This window comes from Lutjanus erythropterus, chromosome 14 (genome assembly GCF_056507025.1).
Source record: "Lutjanus erythropterus isolate fLutEry1 chromosome 14, fLutEry1.hap2, whole genome shotgun sequence".
NCBI classification, from domain to species: Eukaryota; Metazoa; Chordata; class Actinopteri; order Lutjaniformes; family Lutjanidae; genus Lutjanus; species Lutjanus erythropterus.
This window is the reverse complement of record NC_139330.1, coordinates 7,717,386-7,736,148: the sequence shown is the minus strand read 5'-3', so window position 1 is coordinate 7,736,148 and position 18,763 is coordinate 7,717,386. Positions and strand designations below refer to the sequence as shown.

Below are 18,763 nucleotides of genomic sequence, written 5' to 3'. Positions count from 1 at the left end.
AGTTGATTTATATTTAGATTTTGCAATAATAATATGAATCAGTAAAGTATGTAGTAACTAAAATTATCAAATAAATGTAGTTGAGGAAAAAGTACTAACTTTCCACCACTGTTCATAATAATAATAATAATAATAACAATAATAATAATAATAATAATAATAATAATGAGAAGAAGAAGAAGAAAAACTTCATGCTTTATTTTATTTTATTTTATCAAATAAATGTAGTGGAAAGCAAAGAATAAAGGGTAAAGTATAGCTATCTCAAAATGGTAGTAGTACTTTAGTAAATGTAGTGACTTTCCACCATTGTTTTTAATGACAAAACAACGAAACGCCATGCTTTATTTTACCATGCTTAATTTAATTTAATTTAATTTAATTTAATTTAATTTAATTTAATTTAATTTAATTTAATTTTTTTTATTATGTATTTGTCAGCTTGGACAGGTGTTACCCAACAGTTACACGTCACACTGAGAGTCCTCTTCCGCCTGGTGCGTTCACGGCGCCTCCTACAGGACAGTGTTGAAGCCTACAACGAACATGGTTGCTGCAGTCAGGATGAGGACGTGGAAGTGTCCGACCAGAGGAGTTTTCTACCCATGGACAGTCCTTTTAGTAGTTTTACTGAGCACTATAAATGCGGTTGTTGCAGCACCAGAGACGGGGCTTTGGAAAATCACAGTTGTAAATGTGAGTATCTGACTGGAAACACTTCACCTACTGGGCAACTGCAGCAGCGGCTAGCTAATGTTAGCATCATTAGCCTTGTTGTGCTCGCTCGCTATCAGCTGGGAGTGAGGTGACAAGAGTAGACGAGTAACCTCTCCTGATAAATGGTATCACGTTACCCACCCTCATTACAAACTTGTTATCCTTAGCTAAAAGATTTAGTGTAAAAAGAGCAGAGTATGTTGTTAGCTAATTAGCAGTTAGCCTTGTGGAGAGAGGCTCATTTTCACTTTAAGGTCAGCCGCTGGCTAACTAGCAGGCTTCAGCTTGCTGTCCCAAGACTCTTTGCTAATTAGTTATTGATGTATATCTTTGTCTCTAATCTCCATCTCTCGACCAGCACTAAAGAGTCCATATTTCAGTTTAACCTGTGTTATCTGTGCCGTAACACAAACCTTCAACAGCGATAAACGTGAGAACACACCCATAAAGTTGAGTTACAGTTGAAGCGGCTCTCGTTTGATTATCAGTTTTGAGGCACAGGTCCCAGACTTGATTCAATGAGAATTAGAAGGCCTTGATCAATAATTTAAGTATTGAGAAGTTTCAAATTCCGTCTGTTGTTGTCTCTGTCTCTAGTTGCAGTATTAAGTGAGCTGAGGGGCAGGTTACAACCTGGAGAGGTTACAAACCAGCCTGTCACTTAGGGCTGGGCAATGTATTGATCTTATATCGATATCATGATATGAGACTAGATATTGTTTTAGATTTTGGATATCCTTATATGTCGATGAGGCATAAGTGCTGTCTTTTTAGCGTTTTAAAGGCTCCATTACACTAAAGTGCTCCGATATTTTCCTTTACCCACTTAGTTTTCATATAATTATATCTCATTATGTTAATATTTTGTGAAAGCAACAAGAGTCATCACTACATATTGTCGATTTTGTCCATTAGTGCCTGATTGATACTGGATTTTTCAGGGTGATGCCAATACCATTACGAGGGATTAACAAAATTCCTGTATCAATTTATTGGCTGATATTATTTGTACAGAATATGCAGAATCTGAAAATATTGACCTAAAAACACATTTTTGGAAGTCATCCCTAAAAAGTGATTATTTTTCCTCAAAAATGACTCTAACCGATTAACTGATTATCAGAGTAGTAAGCAGTTAATTTAATAATTGATTACCCGATTAATCATTGCCGCTCTAAATTGTATACATGTATAAAAAAATCTATAAAATGATTGTAAAGGTCTTAAAACAACAAAATTTTTTGTATCAGCGCATATCAGACAACATACATGCCAGTACCAGTATAGACAGATATAGCTCTGATGGGCCAATATCAGGCCAATAATATTGGTCAACTGTTACATCGGTCAGGCTCTATTTTCCGTATCATCTAGCCCTGTTGGGTAGTTTAATCCACAGCAATACATCAAATTCTATATGATAATTTGTTTGCATTATTTACAGAATTTACAGTGTTATTTCACTACTAAAAATAGAAACATCTTCATGATGCAACACCACAGCACATCTTCAGTTATTTTATCTGGGGTAATCCTAACCTAACCCTAACCCTGTTTGCAGACCTCAAGACCACTGCTGTTAAAGAAGTCCATGTATAAAGACACTGACATTGAATTAAAAGGTAAGCCGTACAAAATGTGCTAATGTCCTATCACAGAAATTGTGCCCCTTTTTGTCCCTTGAGTTAATCGTTGTTTGTGTCTTTTATTAGTCATATCCTTTGACTGCCCTGAGGAGGTGAGCTTCACCATTCAGTGGTATTTAAAATTCTACCCGTGCCACAATGAATTCAACAATATTGAAGTAAGTACATAAACGTAATGTCAAGCAAATTATCAGATGGTCTCATCTGGTTCAATGTGATTGTTTATGAAGGCTGAATTGTCACTCACTGTATGTAGGAAATGTATGAGATGACACCTCTGAGTCGTGGGCAGAGCCTGGATCCCAATCCCCTCGCACCAGGAGAGTTCATCGAACACAGATACATTCCCATATTATGTAACAGTGGACTGCGCTCCTTTCCAATGCTCAAAGTAGGTTTCCTCATCAAAGTCAGACACTGAGCGTCGTGCATCTATCATCTCTCATCATCCAGCAACTCTCTGTGTTTTTCAGAAAGCCAAGGCAGAGCCACGTCCAGTCAGTTCACTTTCTGACGGGAAAGTGCCGGTAAGAAAACATAAATGCTTTTTGATTTCAATTGTGCAAGTTAAAGCTGCTTCAAGCAGTTTTAAGTGGTTATGAAACTTTCTCAATTTAATACCAATGCTTCTGTATAACTTACATAAGTTAACCAGAGTATAAGTGAGAGGATCAGCTATTTCTATACAGTTATTTGTGATGGTTGTCACCAGATTGGATTTGCCATGAAAAATGAGTCTGTGTTAACATTTTCTCAGTGAAAGTCACAGTGAGTATTGTGAGTAGTAGTCAGCCAGTTAAAAAGAAGCAAGAGGAGATTTTCTTATCCATAGAGTTTGTAAGGGGAGTGTTTTGAGGTTGTTTTTCTTTTCTTTTCATTTTTTAAGTGATAAACACTGAATGACTTGTAATTCTGCAGGTGGAGGATGAAGACCAGATAACTGAGGAGTACGATGACAGCAGCACTGCGAAGAACAGCAGTTTAAAGATCAGAGACAACGTCATAGCCACCACGTGGAAGGACGGACCTTACCTGCTCGTCGTTAAGTTTGTGTCCAATAAACCGGATGCCAACTGGTATTTAACAGGTGAGATTTTTTTTTAACCCGGTAATTACATCATGAGCAAGTAATACACTGTGTGACTGGCACACCTCATATTATTTCATGGATTGATTAAAAAGTCAGCTAAAATAATTCACACCTTGTTTAAGCCTGGTATCAAACACCGGATAATAAACAGTCAGATCTTGTGTTTGTGTTTACACCTGCCATTTTTGATACATCCTAATTATCCTCATTGAGAAACTCTTCGTGTGACTAATTTGAAGTCAGTTGTAAGTTGTCCTGGTATGTTGCAGTACTAGCGTGACTAGATAAATTGCCTTGTAGGGTTTTAAAGGTGCTATTATAATGAAAGGACCCTCTCTGGTTCACACCCGTAAAATGCATATTCATTGGTTCTGCAGCAGTTTTAAATCACAACGGTAGAGGGCTCAGTAGTCAATGACTGTCAGGCATCTTCACTGATGACGGCATCATCCATCAGCCCAACTGTAATGATTTTTTAACAGCAGATCAGCTGCACATTTGAGTGCAACACATGCTGTCACACACCACAGTTACTTCTTACCGTGCATCATTCATTTCTAACCCACACTGCTCTCATTTTTCACACAGTTCTGTTGTATAAGACATCTTTTCTTGATACCGTGGCAGAAAATAGTTTACACCAGCCTAAGATCGAAACACGATGCGAGCCAGACCAACTCCAGATGTGGTCAGGTAGATCACGATGCATTTACGACTTGCATTAACATGTGTTCTTCCTTGTCCGGATACAGATCGCATTTAGTGCCAGGTGTAAATGGTGCATAAACGTGCAGAAATGGCATCCTGTCTCATAAATGTGAAGCTGTTTTGCACGTTTGTCTCATGTCTGGATTTTGTTTTTCCAGTCAATGTGGTGATGAAAGGCAGCCATGGCTACATTTCTATCACAGAGTGGCCTCTCATGATTGTAAGTATATGATTAACAGAATCAGCTTTTGTGATATTTGCTAGAAATTTGCACAATATGTATATTAATGTTATGTACCAGTGATTCTGTCCTGACTCTAATGCAGGGTTGGATTTTACTGTTTGCAGTTTGTGCATGTTGTAAATGACTTGTTGGACAGAATCAATAAGTCAAAAACATCCTGTTAGAACTCAGGTCAGCCCAGTACAATCCACTGAGTGAATTACATTTCATAAACTCAACAGAAACATCGGGCTCCATACAGAAAGACGTGGTTTCTTATGAGAAATCCCAGACCCCGTTGAAGTGACCTGAATGAGGAGAAGTAGATGTTTTTGGATGAACTGTCCCGTGTTTTTCTGGAATTTGCTCTCCAGCTAATGAAGAGCAACTGCTCCCATATGTGTTTATAGACTAATCCCTCGCTGTTGGTTTGCAGTTCTACATGGTGATGTGCATAGTGTACATCCTGTACGCGCTGCTGTGGTTTATCTGGGCAGCGTGCTACTGGAAGGATCTGCTGCGGATCCAGTTCTGGATAGCTGGGGTCATATTCCTCGGGATGGTGGAGAAGGCTGTTTTCTGTGCCGAATACGAAAACACCAACACTTCTGGCACTGCCTGTGAGTGTGTACAGATGATTCACAAAATACCTTTTACTTTTTTCATGTGAGATGGTAAGATGTTTGTTTTTGTCCCGGTGCCTTTAGCTCCAGGCCTGTTGATCTTTGCCGAGCTGATCTCTGCCCTCAAGAGGACTTTGGCTCGATTGCTCGTCATCATCGTCAGCCTTGGCTATGGCATTGTAAAGTATGTTAACATATACCTGCACACACAACTGCTTGTTTGTTAAAGCTACTACTTCTCAATCTATTAATGATGCCTCTATATGACCTACATAAGCAAACAAGATCATCCACAAAGATTGACTATTTTTGTGTTCTTAATGGCTTCCATCAGTCCAGATTCTCCTTGAAATCAGATGAAAAAAGCCTGTGTTTACATTTTTCCAAACAAAGTTACAGTGAATAGTATGTGAGACAGTTTGAAAGAAGCTTTTTATTCAGATAATTTTACATTAGACGTCATATTTTGTGATTATTACAGTGGAAACACCACCACTTTTGTCCACAGGTCCTTCCAAAATCAACTCAGTATAAAAGTTTCTTGGGGTAGTTTTAATTGGGGAAAAAACAGAAATTATTGTACAAACAAAATCAGGCAATCGATTTTTAAATTTTCTTTGTGCTGCATTTATTTTAGGCCTCGACTGGGGACAGTAATGCACAGAGTTGTGGGGCTCGGCATCCTCTACTTTGCCTTTGCAAGCATTGAAGGTGTCCTGAGGATTACAGGGGTGAGTTGTGTTTGCTTATCATTTTCTTAAAAATGAGCTCTGAAGTTAAACTTAAAAGTGCTCATTCAATTTGACCAAAAGTCCGAATCACACCACACAAACAAAGATGGTCACTTCCGGGTAGAAAACCATCAGTTGATGTGAATTGCAGAAGTATGGAAGATCAGGAAACTTGTTTGTTTCTGCCGTTATTCAGCTTTAACTGTAACATTTAAAGATAGAGAGCTGAGTGCGGCGGTCTGACCTATTTGACTTTCCTGCTGTGCTTATTTTATGTACTGTGTTGTGTTGCTGACATCTTTGATAAACCATCTAAAACAGACATCTCACCCAGCCTGAAATAACTCTGAAACTGGGGCGAGTTCGTAGACCAAACAATGATACTCTCTCAGTTGTGTCCTGTTTTTATTTTGTATACCCAGCCACGACCGCTGGGTCCAGTGCAGTTTGTGCTGCAAAATAGACAGAACAAGAACCTTCCTTTCGTTTGTGTCGTTTTCTTTGAGAGAGACACAAGTGCAGCTGTGGTTGAAGAGACTGAATGGGAAGAATGGTGGTGAATCTGAGAAATAAAACATTTTATCCAGATTGTTTTACTTTCAAAGGACAAATAAACACCACCTAACCCACCACACAACTGCACAACCCTGTGCTAATTGCTGCAACGCCAGATTTGGTGTTAGTACAGTCTAACCGTACTCAGTTTTGGGTAAACTCAATCTGTCATTTTCTTTGGTTTGTGGCCCAATGCATATATGATACCTCCAACGCTAATGAATGGTTTTCTACCTGGAAGTTATTGTAAAGAAACATTGTGATTCATTCAATAGTCATGAAAACCTAAAGATATTAACAATTTGAATCAGTGGAAAACAAGAAGTCTTAACCAGCTTTGTTACAGTAGTTGGCAAATGATAACCAGTTCACTGCTTGATTATTTATAACTTTGTCTGAACAATAACAAAGAATTAACAGCATTAAAGCTCTGTGCTTTGTTTTTTAGATTGAAGGTTGACGTAAAACTGACATCACAATTTGTGTATTTTCTTAATTTGTTGGGGGGCCAAAAATCAAGGGTCGAGACAATGGCCCCGTTCTCATTACAGAAATTATTCTGGCTGTGTTTGAATCCTGCGCCATCTGGTTCATATCCTTCCAGTGAACTCCTGCAGCACCAACAATCAATAGTTATGCTGTGACAGCTAACCACAAAGTGAACACATTTGTTAATTAACTGAGGCCAAGCGATTTAGAGCATTCTCTCTTTTTTGGTTGGATGATTTGGTATTTTCTTGCTTTGCACTTTGGTGAATGGTTCTATATTTTACTGGCTATGCTGCCTTTTTTTTTTATCTCCCATCCTATCTGTGATTTTCTCCTCTTCCTCGTGTCCTGTGGTCCTGCTCTATCCCCCCTTCTAGGCAAAAGACTCTGACTTGGCCCAGCTGGCCAACATTCCCCTGGCTCTGCTTGACTCCTCTCTATGCTGGTGGATATCCTTTTGTGCACCTACAGCCTTTCCCTGTGTGGTTCCCCTCTTCCCCTCACCTCCTTCACATGAGCCTAAATTAGCACAGGAGAGGTTTATCTGCAACTGTCTCACTCTTTTCACAGATAATTAGCTGGAAAAGAGCAGTTAAAGTACGAGCTGGCGGAGAGTCATAAGAAACAGCTTCACATTAATCATTAATTCTTTACTGAGAGCTGTAACAAATCATTTTGTTCTGGTTGACGGTTTAACTGCTCTTAAAATCCTCTATCATCACTGCTTCCTTTCTTGCACAATCAATGACATTTTGCCATGTTGCCAATAATGGACAGTCTTGATTAGAACTGGCAGAGGCGATTGATTTGCATGTTCACACACCACTCTACACTTTACATGTAGTCCAGTGTAAAGATTATATAAATGTTGGTGCCACTACGGTGGGTGATATTGTTAAAATCTATCTATTATGATCTATAAAAATAAAATTTAAATATTGTACATTTTCTAAAACAACTGGGAAAACAATGTGTAAAAGGGATTAAAGTGATGGTTTCTACTGTTAACAAATCACTAATCATCTCATGATTGCCCAACCAGAGGCACCACGTTTACAGACTTAAAGGGACAATTCACCTGAAAATCAAAGATAACCATTTTTTTCCTGCAACATGTAGTGCTATTTTATCCATCTAGATAGTTTTGCTAGTTGCAGAGTTTTGGAGATATCGGCCGTAGAAATGTCTACAGGACAAAACAGGAACTATATATATTTTTTTCTACCAAACTACATTAACCAGAAGGATCATCACACAGAAGGATGCATGCATGCACTCATGGACGTAGCTCAGCTGAGGAGGACGCCATTAATGTTTACATCCTGCGCTGTCAGAAGTGCGGGGTTTATTTGGCGCTTTGAGCAGCACAAGCTGAGTGCAATCTACTTTCATTCTAATCTAATTTTGTATGTTTGATTATGAGGTGAACTGTCTCTTGAAAATATTGAACAACCTTGCGTCTGAACACATCTGGACATCTAAGAAAAATAAAATCGATAAAAACACAGATTTGAAATCAAAACAAATACATTTATATGTGAGTTGTCCATGTTGTTAGGTGCACCTAGTCAGGACTGAGTAGACTGGACAGCAGCACATTAATGCTGTTAACATCCTGTTTACTCCTCAAGACTGTTCCAAGATCTGAGTCACCAGAGTGACAAACCTCTGCAGGATTGGCTGTTGCAGCTACAATGGTTTGTTTATTGTATTTATATGTGAATCAGTGCCAAATTCTTTGCATTTAAGCAAATAATACAGCCCAGTAATAGTGCAACAGAATGTATTTGGTTTGTGATCGTGGACTAAATTTAATCATAATTGGGTGAAATACGTTTAACTGCTGCTGTTACTGTTTAAAGTGATAATTACCTGAACCTGGATGCAGAGTTTCAGCGACAAATACAACATATTATGGCAGTCTTGAAAAAACAAAAGGCATCACTTTCACCTCCATCGAGTTAAATCCTGTAGGCTGTGACTCGATGAAATTTTCATTTTTGTCACGGGAGAAACTCGACGTGCTTTCAGCATAGAAATCAGGAGATTGTTCATGTGTTTTTTCTTTTTTTTGAAAGTTCTGCTTTTCTTCAACACACAGCTCAACTCGCTCACTGGAGCAGTTACACTCTCTGCCTGTGTGTCGCACAGGCTTTAGTGTTGATTGGCTGTTATTCATCAAGTGTATGTACTGTTAGTCATATTTGATCAATGGAATCATCTGTAGAATACTCGATTAGTGAAATAATCGATAGCTGCAGCCCTAATGATTGCAAAGAAACAAGGCAAAAAAAGGGCATTACATACAGTATCACATGTGGAAGTCATATGTTGACATATCTGACATGATAAATGTGTAATATGTGTCTGCAACATGTTTACCTTGACTGCCACTAACATCTTTGTCAGTCTGGCACAAACCATCAAGACTCTGAAGCTGAGGAGAAACCCCGTCAAGTTGTCTCTCTACAGGCACTTTACAAACACTTTAATATTTGCCGTCATTGGTAAGTAGCACCACCACCATTAACAGTCCGTGCCAGCGCTTATGATTTCTAGTTATTTGTATTTTCGTAAAACTGTAAATCAGTAGAGTATGTACAGGAACAAGTGTTGTGTCTCAAACGCTTCTCTCCCTCAGCTTCCATCATTTTCTTGGGTTGGACAACAAAGAAGTTCAGGCTAGCAGAATGTCAGTCTGTGAGTATGATTTGGCATATTCATATTCATAGTAGTGTGAAAAAAAAAGATTTTGGGTTCACATTTTATTGACAAAGTGACCTATTTTTTTTTTGTAAAAGGATTGGATTGAGCTGTGGGTGGAAGATGCTTTCTGGAGGTTCTTGTTCTCCGTCATTCTGTTCGTCATAATGTTTTTGTGGAGACCGTCTGCAAACAACCAAAGGCAAGTGGTACATTAGGACTGTTGCCTTCAACATCACTTTTGTCTTTTCCTTATTGGTCTTTTATTAATTGCTTAACTCCGCTGTCCACAGGTATGCTTTCACGCCTCTCATCGACGACTCTGACGATGAGGAGATTGAGGAGTTTGTCGCCTCTGCAAACCTCTGTACGGTAACATCACAGGAGTGTCACTTTAACCCAGAATACTGCAAACATTCAGGGTGTTGAACGTACCTACGTTTCTTCTTTCTTCACTTTTTATTCACAGCTGATGGCATAAAGTTGAGAGCATCTAAACCTGAGACGAATGGCACAGTGAAGCCTGCAGAAACAAACCTGGTCAGTGGCACAACTGCACGCTTGGTTTGGAATAATTGTGTATTGATTAGTTGAATCCAGTGTGGGTTATTAACAGCTAAGTGTCTATAATAAGATTAGATGTCCATGTTTAGGACATGCAGCTGTACAAGTGTCACACATTTCAGCAGATGGCAGTATTTACTTTTTTCATCCTCTTTTTCTTCTTACAGGAGGACGACTTGAAGTGGGTGGAGGATAACATTCCTAGCTCTCTTACTGATGTGTAAGCATCCTATTTAAGTTTGTTATTATTATTATTATTATTATTACAGTGTATTTTCATATAAGACGTGTGATTCTAACAGTCTGTCTTTGGTCCTGTTTGTCTCTGCAGAGCTCTACCAGTCCTGCTGGACTCAGATGAGGTATGAATTACATTACTTTATAGTCTACAAAACCAGAAATAGTTAGTTTAGATATGTGGAGATGAGAAACTTTGTCCAAAAACAGTAAGAAAGAAAGCCTTGCTTGATAATGTTGGAGATTAATTTTGCAGTTGCTGTATTAGTGGTGATGTTGGGGACTGATTTGAGGACACAGTGACAGGACCTGTGGTGATCTGGGGGGATTTTAGGCACAATTTTTGTTCACATCTCCATTAGAATCAGACACTTACTGATTTGCATGCTCCATGGACCCAGTTTCCGGGATGGGACGTCGTTCTTCTGACTTTGGCGTGTTCATTTGCTTTTAAGTCATAAAGTGGAAACAGCATGGATGCTACTAAGGGTAGAATAGGGTACGGTGCGTCATATGCTCAATCCACTCGTGGGATACCTGATTTATTAGGCTTAATGCTAAAAAATAATGTTTCTAATGAATCTAGGCTGACTGTGGATAGCAACCAAAAAAGATATGCAATACATGAATTAAATTAGGTTCTAAACCAGACGTTAACTCTTGTCCGCCATATTTCTGTGTGTATGACGTCAACAGAAAACAGCTCAGCAACTTGTCTAACAAAGTTTTACCTGATTTCATATGAAATTTCTCAGTGGGGAAATCTATTTGAGCTTAGCAACAGTAACCAGGCACTGCAGGACTGTCAAACTTTGGATATTTCTACATGCATAGAGGGGTGCATGGTGTGTTACTTAAATAGTAACGGCACCCTGTATTGCTCTGACATCTAGTCCAAAAGTACAAGAAAGTACAGTTTATATTTGCATATTATTTTCCAGGAAATCATGACGACCAGATATGAGATGTCAAAGCTGGAGTGAGGCGAAACATTACCAGCCAGCGGCAGACATGAAGGACAGAGCAGCTGTCCCTGACTCTGCAACACGGTTTTCTCCAGGATTTCCAGTCGGGTGTTGGCGGTGGTGGAGGTGGAGGTGGAGGTGGAGTGCCATTTAGTTTTTCAGGGTATGTTACGCTACGGTTGCTCCTTCGCAAGGTGGAGCGGGGCCACAGTTTCGGGGGGGACCTCTGCTCATTTTCCTCATCTGCTCAAGAGCAAAAGGACTCTACTAGAGGAAAACTGTCTTTTCACTGACCAACTGGGTCACTCTTTCCCTGATCTGATCGATTTTGAGCCTTTCTTTCCAAAGAGAATGTTTCTTTTTATATTAAGTGCTGTATTTATTTCTGTTATGTCCATGTGAGGTTATTTTATCAGAGAATTAAGAACAGAGGGCCTCATGCATGAACATACTCTCAAATAGTCTTCTTGAGGGTAGATATTATGGGCTGGTCGCTATAAAATAAGATGCTTATTTATGAAGGGGGTAAACAAAAGGACGCGTTTTTTTTCAGTAATTAACAACAATGATTTAGCTAAGCTATTCTTGCCGCCAGAACAGAGCCAGAGAATTTGACTTTGATGTGTTTTTTTCTTATTTCACTTCAAACAGGATCTATCTTTATATAATTAAGTTCACAGAAGTCGGGGAATTCAGTAAACAGTATGTCTTTTTTTTTGTATTTTTCAGTGTCTGAAGTACCTTTTTTTTGTCGCCCCCCATTAAAATCTGAGACAAGAAAACTTAGGAAATTTCAACCCAATGATTTTGAGTCGTTGTAGTTTGCTCTTATGCACTTTGAAGGTTGAGGTTGTGCCTACATGTAGTTCTTGTATGGGGCCCAGTCTGTTCAGGTAACGGAGAACAATAATATCAAGGTGGGAAAATTAACTTAAAGGGACAGTTCACCCCAAGAACAAAAATACATGTTACCTGTAGTGCCATTTATCCATCTAGATAGTTTTGGTGTCTTCAAGGAAAATAGAGAATTTGATAGTCGTGGCTCCAGACACACACCCCCCCCCCCCCCCCTTTTGTTGCTCTTTTGATAGTTAAGGTTTTTGTTGTTGACCCCTGATCTAGATGAATAAATAGAACTGCAGGATGAAAAACGTGCATTTTTGATTTTGAAGTGAACCGTCCCCTTTCAAAATGGGAACATCAACCAGCCACTAACAGATAAAAGTTGAATTTACCAGCCACTCAATAGTAAATAATTATTTTGTAACTGAAATCTACCAGCCACTTGATATTTTACCAGCATTTGGCTGGTGGCTGGTGCTGATTTCCCACCCTGGTAAGTTGTGTTGAAGTGTCTCAGACTGAAACTTCTCGGCGTCCTCAGTATTTGGTGTGAGCTTGAGCGAGACGAAGCACAACCAAGTGATTTTTACAGTTTAAATGTAACTGGGTTCGGTAGTGTAGAATTTGGATTTTGAATCTGCTGTATGTGTGTGTCTTCTGAAATAAGAAGCAATATATTGTATGTTTGTTAATATGCAGATCGTTATTTATTTGTGTTTCAAGTGTACTTATAAGTTGTTTAAGTGTGTGTTTATTCTTTGCGTGTTTACAATGTGTGCTTCCATTTTTCCCTGAACAGTCTCACAATGTATGAGCAAACAGCAAACTGCAGCTTGTCTTTAATTTCTTTGCGTCGTTTGCCTTCATTCGTTGTGTTGGATTCACAGACACCTTAATAACATTAAAGGGACAGTTCACCTCACAGTCAGAAATATATTTTTCCTCTGGCATGAAGAGCTGTTTATCCATCCAGTTCATTTTTGTGTGAGTTGCAGAGTTTTGGAGAGATGTCTGCTTATAATCCACAGACCTTGTTGTGAGCAGTTTCATGTAGGAACTCGCTGTTTTTTCTAGGAGAAAAAGTAGTTCCAGCAGGTTCTACTGCATAAAGTAGTTCAGGTAGATTCTACCATAGAAAGAAAGCAGTTGCAGTAGATTCTTCTGCAGAAAGAAAGTAGTTCTGGTAGATCGTTCTGCAGAAAGTAAGTAATTACAGTAAATTCTACTGCAGAAAGAAAGTAGTTCAGGAATATTCTACTGTAGAGTGAGTCTGTGAAATGTCCTGAGTAATCGGGTCATGATTCCTGGAAAGAGACATTGCTCTTGAGTTTTTCAAATGTACTTTTTTGGTGCTTTGAACACCACGAGCCGAGTGCCATCTAGTTCCATTACACTGGAGAGAAGGCAGATGTCTCTACGGCTGATTGATCCAAAAGTCAACAGCTCACACCAAAACTATCTAGATGACTAAATAGCACTACAAGCCAGAGGTAAAATATGTATTTTTGATTTTGGAGCGAATTGTCCCTTTAGTGTTCTTTCAAATAAGTCTTAATATGTTTATTTTTTTTGTTGTTATTTTTAAAAAATGACCTGGCCTGTTGTTTATGTCAGTGTAGTTTTAGAGTTGGGACACTGTCTTGATGTGTTTTGTCTTGAGTCAGTGTAACAGCAGCCTTCCCATCTTATGACACATTAGATTAGTCCTGTGGTTAGCACAAGCACAAGCTGATCACTCTGGTTTATAATGTCACTGTTCCTTTCTGTTTGGGTTGGAAACCTGGAATAATTGTGCTTATGATGGCAAGCTGTCCTTCTGTTATATAAAGCTGCAGACACCTGCAGCGGACCTCGATTATTTGTACAGATGGGTTTTGGCTGATTCCTGTTATTTCATAATTCCACAGGTGGAGAGGTGTCTGGATAATATGACTCGTTTTTTTTTTTTTCTTCTTCTTTTTTTTTCCTAGTTTTTATTTTTCATGGGTGTCATGAAGAACTGTGCTTGAACTTTTCATACCAGCAGTTTTCTTCTCTCTTCCTTCTCAGGAAGTGTGCACACTCAGATTAGAAATGAATTGAACGCAGGAGAATGTTTGTTTCCTGATCTATGATTAATTTGGTAATAAAAAAAAAATACATATTTGACTTTGGACTATCAGTTAAAATCTGTTTCTTCTTAAAGCTGTTTTTCAAATACCAGATTCATGAGGGAATAGAAGAAACTGTTGAATGAATGGGCTATTGTGAGGAAAATTGTGATGAATGATAATGAAACACAGAGACTGAAATACTGAGAGGAGAGTTTGAATGAAGCCCAGTTGCTGAAAATATAAACCCTGAGTTCTCTGTCAAGCCAGTGGCCTTTAACAGGCTTCTGACTGCACTGTAAAAAATGTTTCAGTAGAAGTTTTGAATGAGTCTCATTCAGCTTCACTGATGGCAGTCTGCTTTTTTTTGATTGTTGACAACTTCAAATTACACCCTGTTCCCTGAACCTGATGTACCATGTCAGAAATACGGGTCCTTCCTGAAAGGACTGAGGTTCTACCCAGAACCATTTGCTTCTGAAGAACCCTTGTTTGAAGAGGGGGTGCGTCTTTGTGAGACAGAAAGGGTGCTTTGGAGGAAGAGGGTTCTTTGTGGAACCCTCTTCCTCCAAAGCACCCTTTTTGTAGGACAGAGCTCTTCAAGAAATCTGTGAAGAACCCTGAGGTTTGAGAGTTACTTAAGGGTTCTTTGTACCATAATATAAAAGAGTTTGCTGTAAAACCTCCTTTGTGGATTTCAGGTAAAACCATTGGAATATAAAAAGGCTCTTGGTAAAAAAAAAACAAAAAACTCTTGGTGTGTTCTAGTTAAAACCCTTGAAGTATAAAAAGGTTCTCAGCAGGAATCCCTGAGTGGGTTGTAGTTAAAACCCTTAGAACATAAAAAAGATTCTCAGTAGAACCCCCTGGTTCTGGGTGGAGCCATTACACCATAGGAGGTTCTCTGTAGAACATCTCTTGGGGGTGGTCTGAGTGAAACTTTTCATAGATGGTTCCATGTATAACCCTTCATGTCAGATTCAAAGTCAGATTCTTTTAAAGTGAAACCTTTATAAATGGACCAACCAGGAGCCAAAAAGGTTCTCCTATGGGGACAAGCTGAAGAACCCTTTATGGCTCTTGTTAGCACCTTTATTTAAGAGTGTGTCTGATGTCATTGTGTCCATGTCTCCAGATATCTTCCCCCTGCTTTCCCTGAAACCAGACCGTTAGGTTGTTACGGAGTATTTCATTTTTAGATAAATCAAATAATTGAGATAGAAAATGCACTTTCCTTTAATTTAGGTTGCATTAATTCAATTGTTGATTTGAAATCAATCAGATGATTAAGTGCATCTGACTCAAAGCAATGGTGTTCATACAACTTGTTAACTGGATTTGAAGAAAACTTGTTGCCGATTTATTTAATTTTTAAATTTGTCCAACAGTTCCCTTTTTTCCAGTGTAAGAGGCCTCAAACAACATAAAACCGCCAAACAACCCAGTGTACTTGTCGTGGTAACTTTACAAGTTGTTTTATGGAGACCAAACCAGTTAAACCTTTGAAATTAAAGTGTACACTGTTATATCAGGTGTTGTGGCTAAAACACAGGAGTTTCAGAGTGAGTACCCGACATTAAAGAGGGCAGAGTTTCAGACCTTTCAGAAACATTAAGACCCCACCTCAACTACAACATGCAACTATGAAATCACCAATAAAATCATCATGAACTCACACTTTACATTTGAGCAACCTGCTACATGAATTTATTCAGTTTTATGTTTGTCATGCGTAACCCTAAGAGGAGATCATGAAATCGTTTGCGCGTGTGCATGATCGATGGGCCTGGAGCTTGTCCACAGCTGATCTTGCGTACTACTGGACCAAACAGCCATTTTTTTTTGTGCACATTCATGACTGTATGCTGAATGACCTCTCTTAGGCCTCCACACCAGCGAACATTATATTTTTTGGGTCTAGTTTATGACTGTTTTCTCGTCGACTGTATGTTTTCTGTGGCAGATTGTCGGCCACTTCACTGCCAGAGACGAAGGCGAGGGGACCTTCAATCTGCTCTCCTATACTCTCACATATTTCTGGATTTCTTCCAAACATTTATCCCACATGAAAGATGATCCACCGGCGGCCTCTCCCACCCTCTGCTTGGATAATAAAAGTAGAGTGGAATTCCTCCCCAGTGCCTTTCATTCTGGACTAACCCACCATCAGCACGCGTGCCTCTTGTCCGTTTCTGTGGAGATCCATATTTTTTAAAGTGTTTCACTTCAAAATGACTGATGGTTTCGTGCTTGAAAAGGCAACGTTCGGAGATGTTTCAGGAGGATGCTGTGTGTAGTGGAATGTCAAGAATTTATGATGCGGGGATTGTTTCCTCTTTTTTGAGAAAAGGTGCATGAGAACAGGAGCTTTGTAGTGCAGCCAGAGGGGGTGGACGAAATGACAAATACACACTAAAGCCCTGCAGTTACATACCAGATTACTAAAACTCATAACACTTGCTTTGGACTTTAGTATTAGTTCAGCTGAGTGTTTACTTGTAACCACTGTCCCTTCCCTGTGTTTTGTCCTAATGTCATTTCTGAGACATTCTTTCTTGCCACGATCGTGCTGTATTTGTGCCAACTTCAACCAGCAGTTCAGCAATGAACAAGTAACAGTTCACAGTGAACTGTCATTAGTAAAAGGGAACAGTGGTCACAGATATTTCCTGACCAACAACAAAGACACTTTCACTGAAAGTTTCAAAAACACATTGAAAGATTCAACAGATTGGTAATTTAGTCCAGACATTTTACCCCAAAGCATCAGCCTTGCAGAAACTGCAACATAAGCAAACTTTTTGTGTCTTTAATGGGTTCTGAAAGGAAGATTTTGAAAATTACCTACCAGAAATGCCTTTTTTGGTAAAGGTATTTTATGAGGAAGAAGTGGTGGACCTCACCCAAATTACTATTATAATATATTAAAATATTATTATATCATTATATTATTTCACCTGTATACAAGTAGGGCTGGAAACTAATGATTATGTTCATTATTGATTAATCTATCAATTATTTTCTTGATTAATCAGTGAGTTGCTTGGTGAATAAAATGTCAAAAAAATGCTGAAAAATGTTGAAAAAAATGTCAAATTTCTCTGATGAAAACACTGATCCTCAAAATTTACTCAAAATGACTAATCAATTCTCAAAATAATTGGTGATTAATCTAACAGTCAATTAATAATCGCTTAATCATTGCAGCTCTGTGTACAAGGCAACAGAAATTGGCACTAGTCGATATAAATATTTGCAGCATAAATTTAAAACATTAACTGAATATCACTTAAAATTACACTTGTATATTACTTTCAAAATATTTGTGACTAATCGGCATCAATGAACGTAAATGTTGGTAATGATGAACATTAACATGTTAGGTTTAAAGTAAATGCCCATGGCATCATGGGTAACTGTCACGTCTGTGAAGACCCCATTAATGCTGAAAGGTACATACAGGTTTTGGAGCAACATATGCTGCCATCCAGACGTCTTTTTCAGAGTCGTCCCTCCTGATTTCAGCAAGACAAAAGACGCATTCTGCACGTGTTACAACAACGTGGCTTCAAAATAAAACCCATGTTAAACATGCTAGGGGCATCACATTGAGAATGAGTGCATATTTACAAAAACTATAAAGTTAATCAGGAAGAGGGTCTGTTTCAGTTTGTGCCTGTCATGTGCTGTAATGCATGAACTACTTTAGAGCACTGCATCTTTGTATGAATCTCCTGCATGTATGTTTCTGTTATTTTGTCCACTGTGGATGGTGCACTTAAATCACCACGACCATCATCATGTTTCTGCATCTGACGTAAAAACCAGTGTAAACCACACTCTGTGCTGGCTTCGCCTCAAGGCCCTCACTGTATATTTTATAATCATTACTCTCCAGCAAATGGCTTGTGTTATGTAGCTCAGCGCTCTCCAATTGTGTCTGGCGATGTCCTTCCGCCTCAGAATGGATGAAACGTGAACATCAAACAGCCCGAGTGAAAGCCTGAAACAAAGGCTGCAATGTAAGCGCTCCTGGTGTGGTTACTGAAGGAAATTACGCCTGCCATTAGGGCACGTTGTCATTTTCAGAGTGGTGTGTGTGTGCAGTCAGGGCATGTGTTTTGATTCTCACCATCCACTCCTCCTCCTGGAAGCATGCAGCTCCTCTGGCCCCCTTTTATTGCAATGTAAACCCCTGGATGGAGACGTGAAGGAAGTTAAGAGAACACATGTGGTGCAGATTAGTCTCTTCTTTCTCTAACAAATAGACACACTGAGATATGTTTTTTAAAATGTGACAACTACTGCCCCTTGTATTAAAGTCAAATAGAAATACTGTTAAGCTCCTTTTGCATCTGAGACGTGGGAAACTTTGACTTGTATTGTCTCTGAACTGCTGCTGCTGGAGTTATATTATAAAACACATTCTTTCTGTCTAACCTTTCATCCATTCAGTCAGATAACTTTTTATAGCCATCCAGAGTTCATTTATCAACTATGCATTGGTTTGAATTTCGCTCGTTAAAATTCGCTCACAATGGATGTAGAATGAAAACAAGCACTGCCACAAGGACATTTA

The 18,763-nt window shown here is 38.9% G+C and overlaps 1 protein-coding gene across 2 annotated transcripts; it reads left to right on the top strand.

Moving 5' to 3' along the window:
* Positions 1–533: 533 nt before the first annotated feature.
* Positions 534–12,937, top strand: tmem87b (transmembrane protein 87B). 2 transcript variants are annotated; one of them, XM_084736127.1, is made up of 19 exons: positions 534–696; positions 2,279–2,339; positions 2,430–2,521; positions 2,620–2,754; positions 2,837–2,890; positions 3,282–3,450; positions 4,320–4,381; positions 4,821–5,004; positions 5,092–5,191; positions 5,645–5,738; positions 7,160–7,233; positions 9,183–9,289; positions 9,424–9,482; positions 9,584–9,687; positions 9,779–9,852; positions 9,955–10,025; positions 10,217–10,269; positions 10,381–10,411; positions 11,228–12,937. In XM_084736127.1, exons 1-19 carry the CDS (start codon positions 547–549, stop codon positions 11,267–11,269), a joined length of 1,716 nt encoding a protein of 571 aa, XP_084592253.1. In that variant the 5' UTR covers positions 534–546; the 3' UTR covers positions 11,270–12,937. The 2 variants fall into 2 exon arrangements, with proteins under 2 accessions (XP_084592253.1, XP_084592252.1); XM_084736126.1 differs by lacking the exons at positions 534–696; positions 2,279–2,339; positions 7,160–7,233 and adding an exon at positions 6,814–6,887 and having other exon boundaries at positions 2,429–2,521.
* Positions 12,938–18,763: the final 5,826 nt, after the last annotated feature.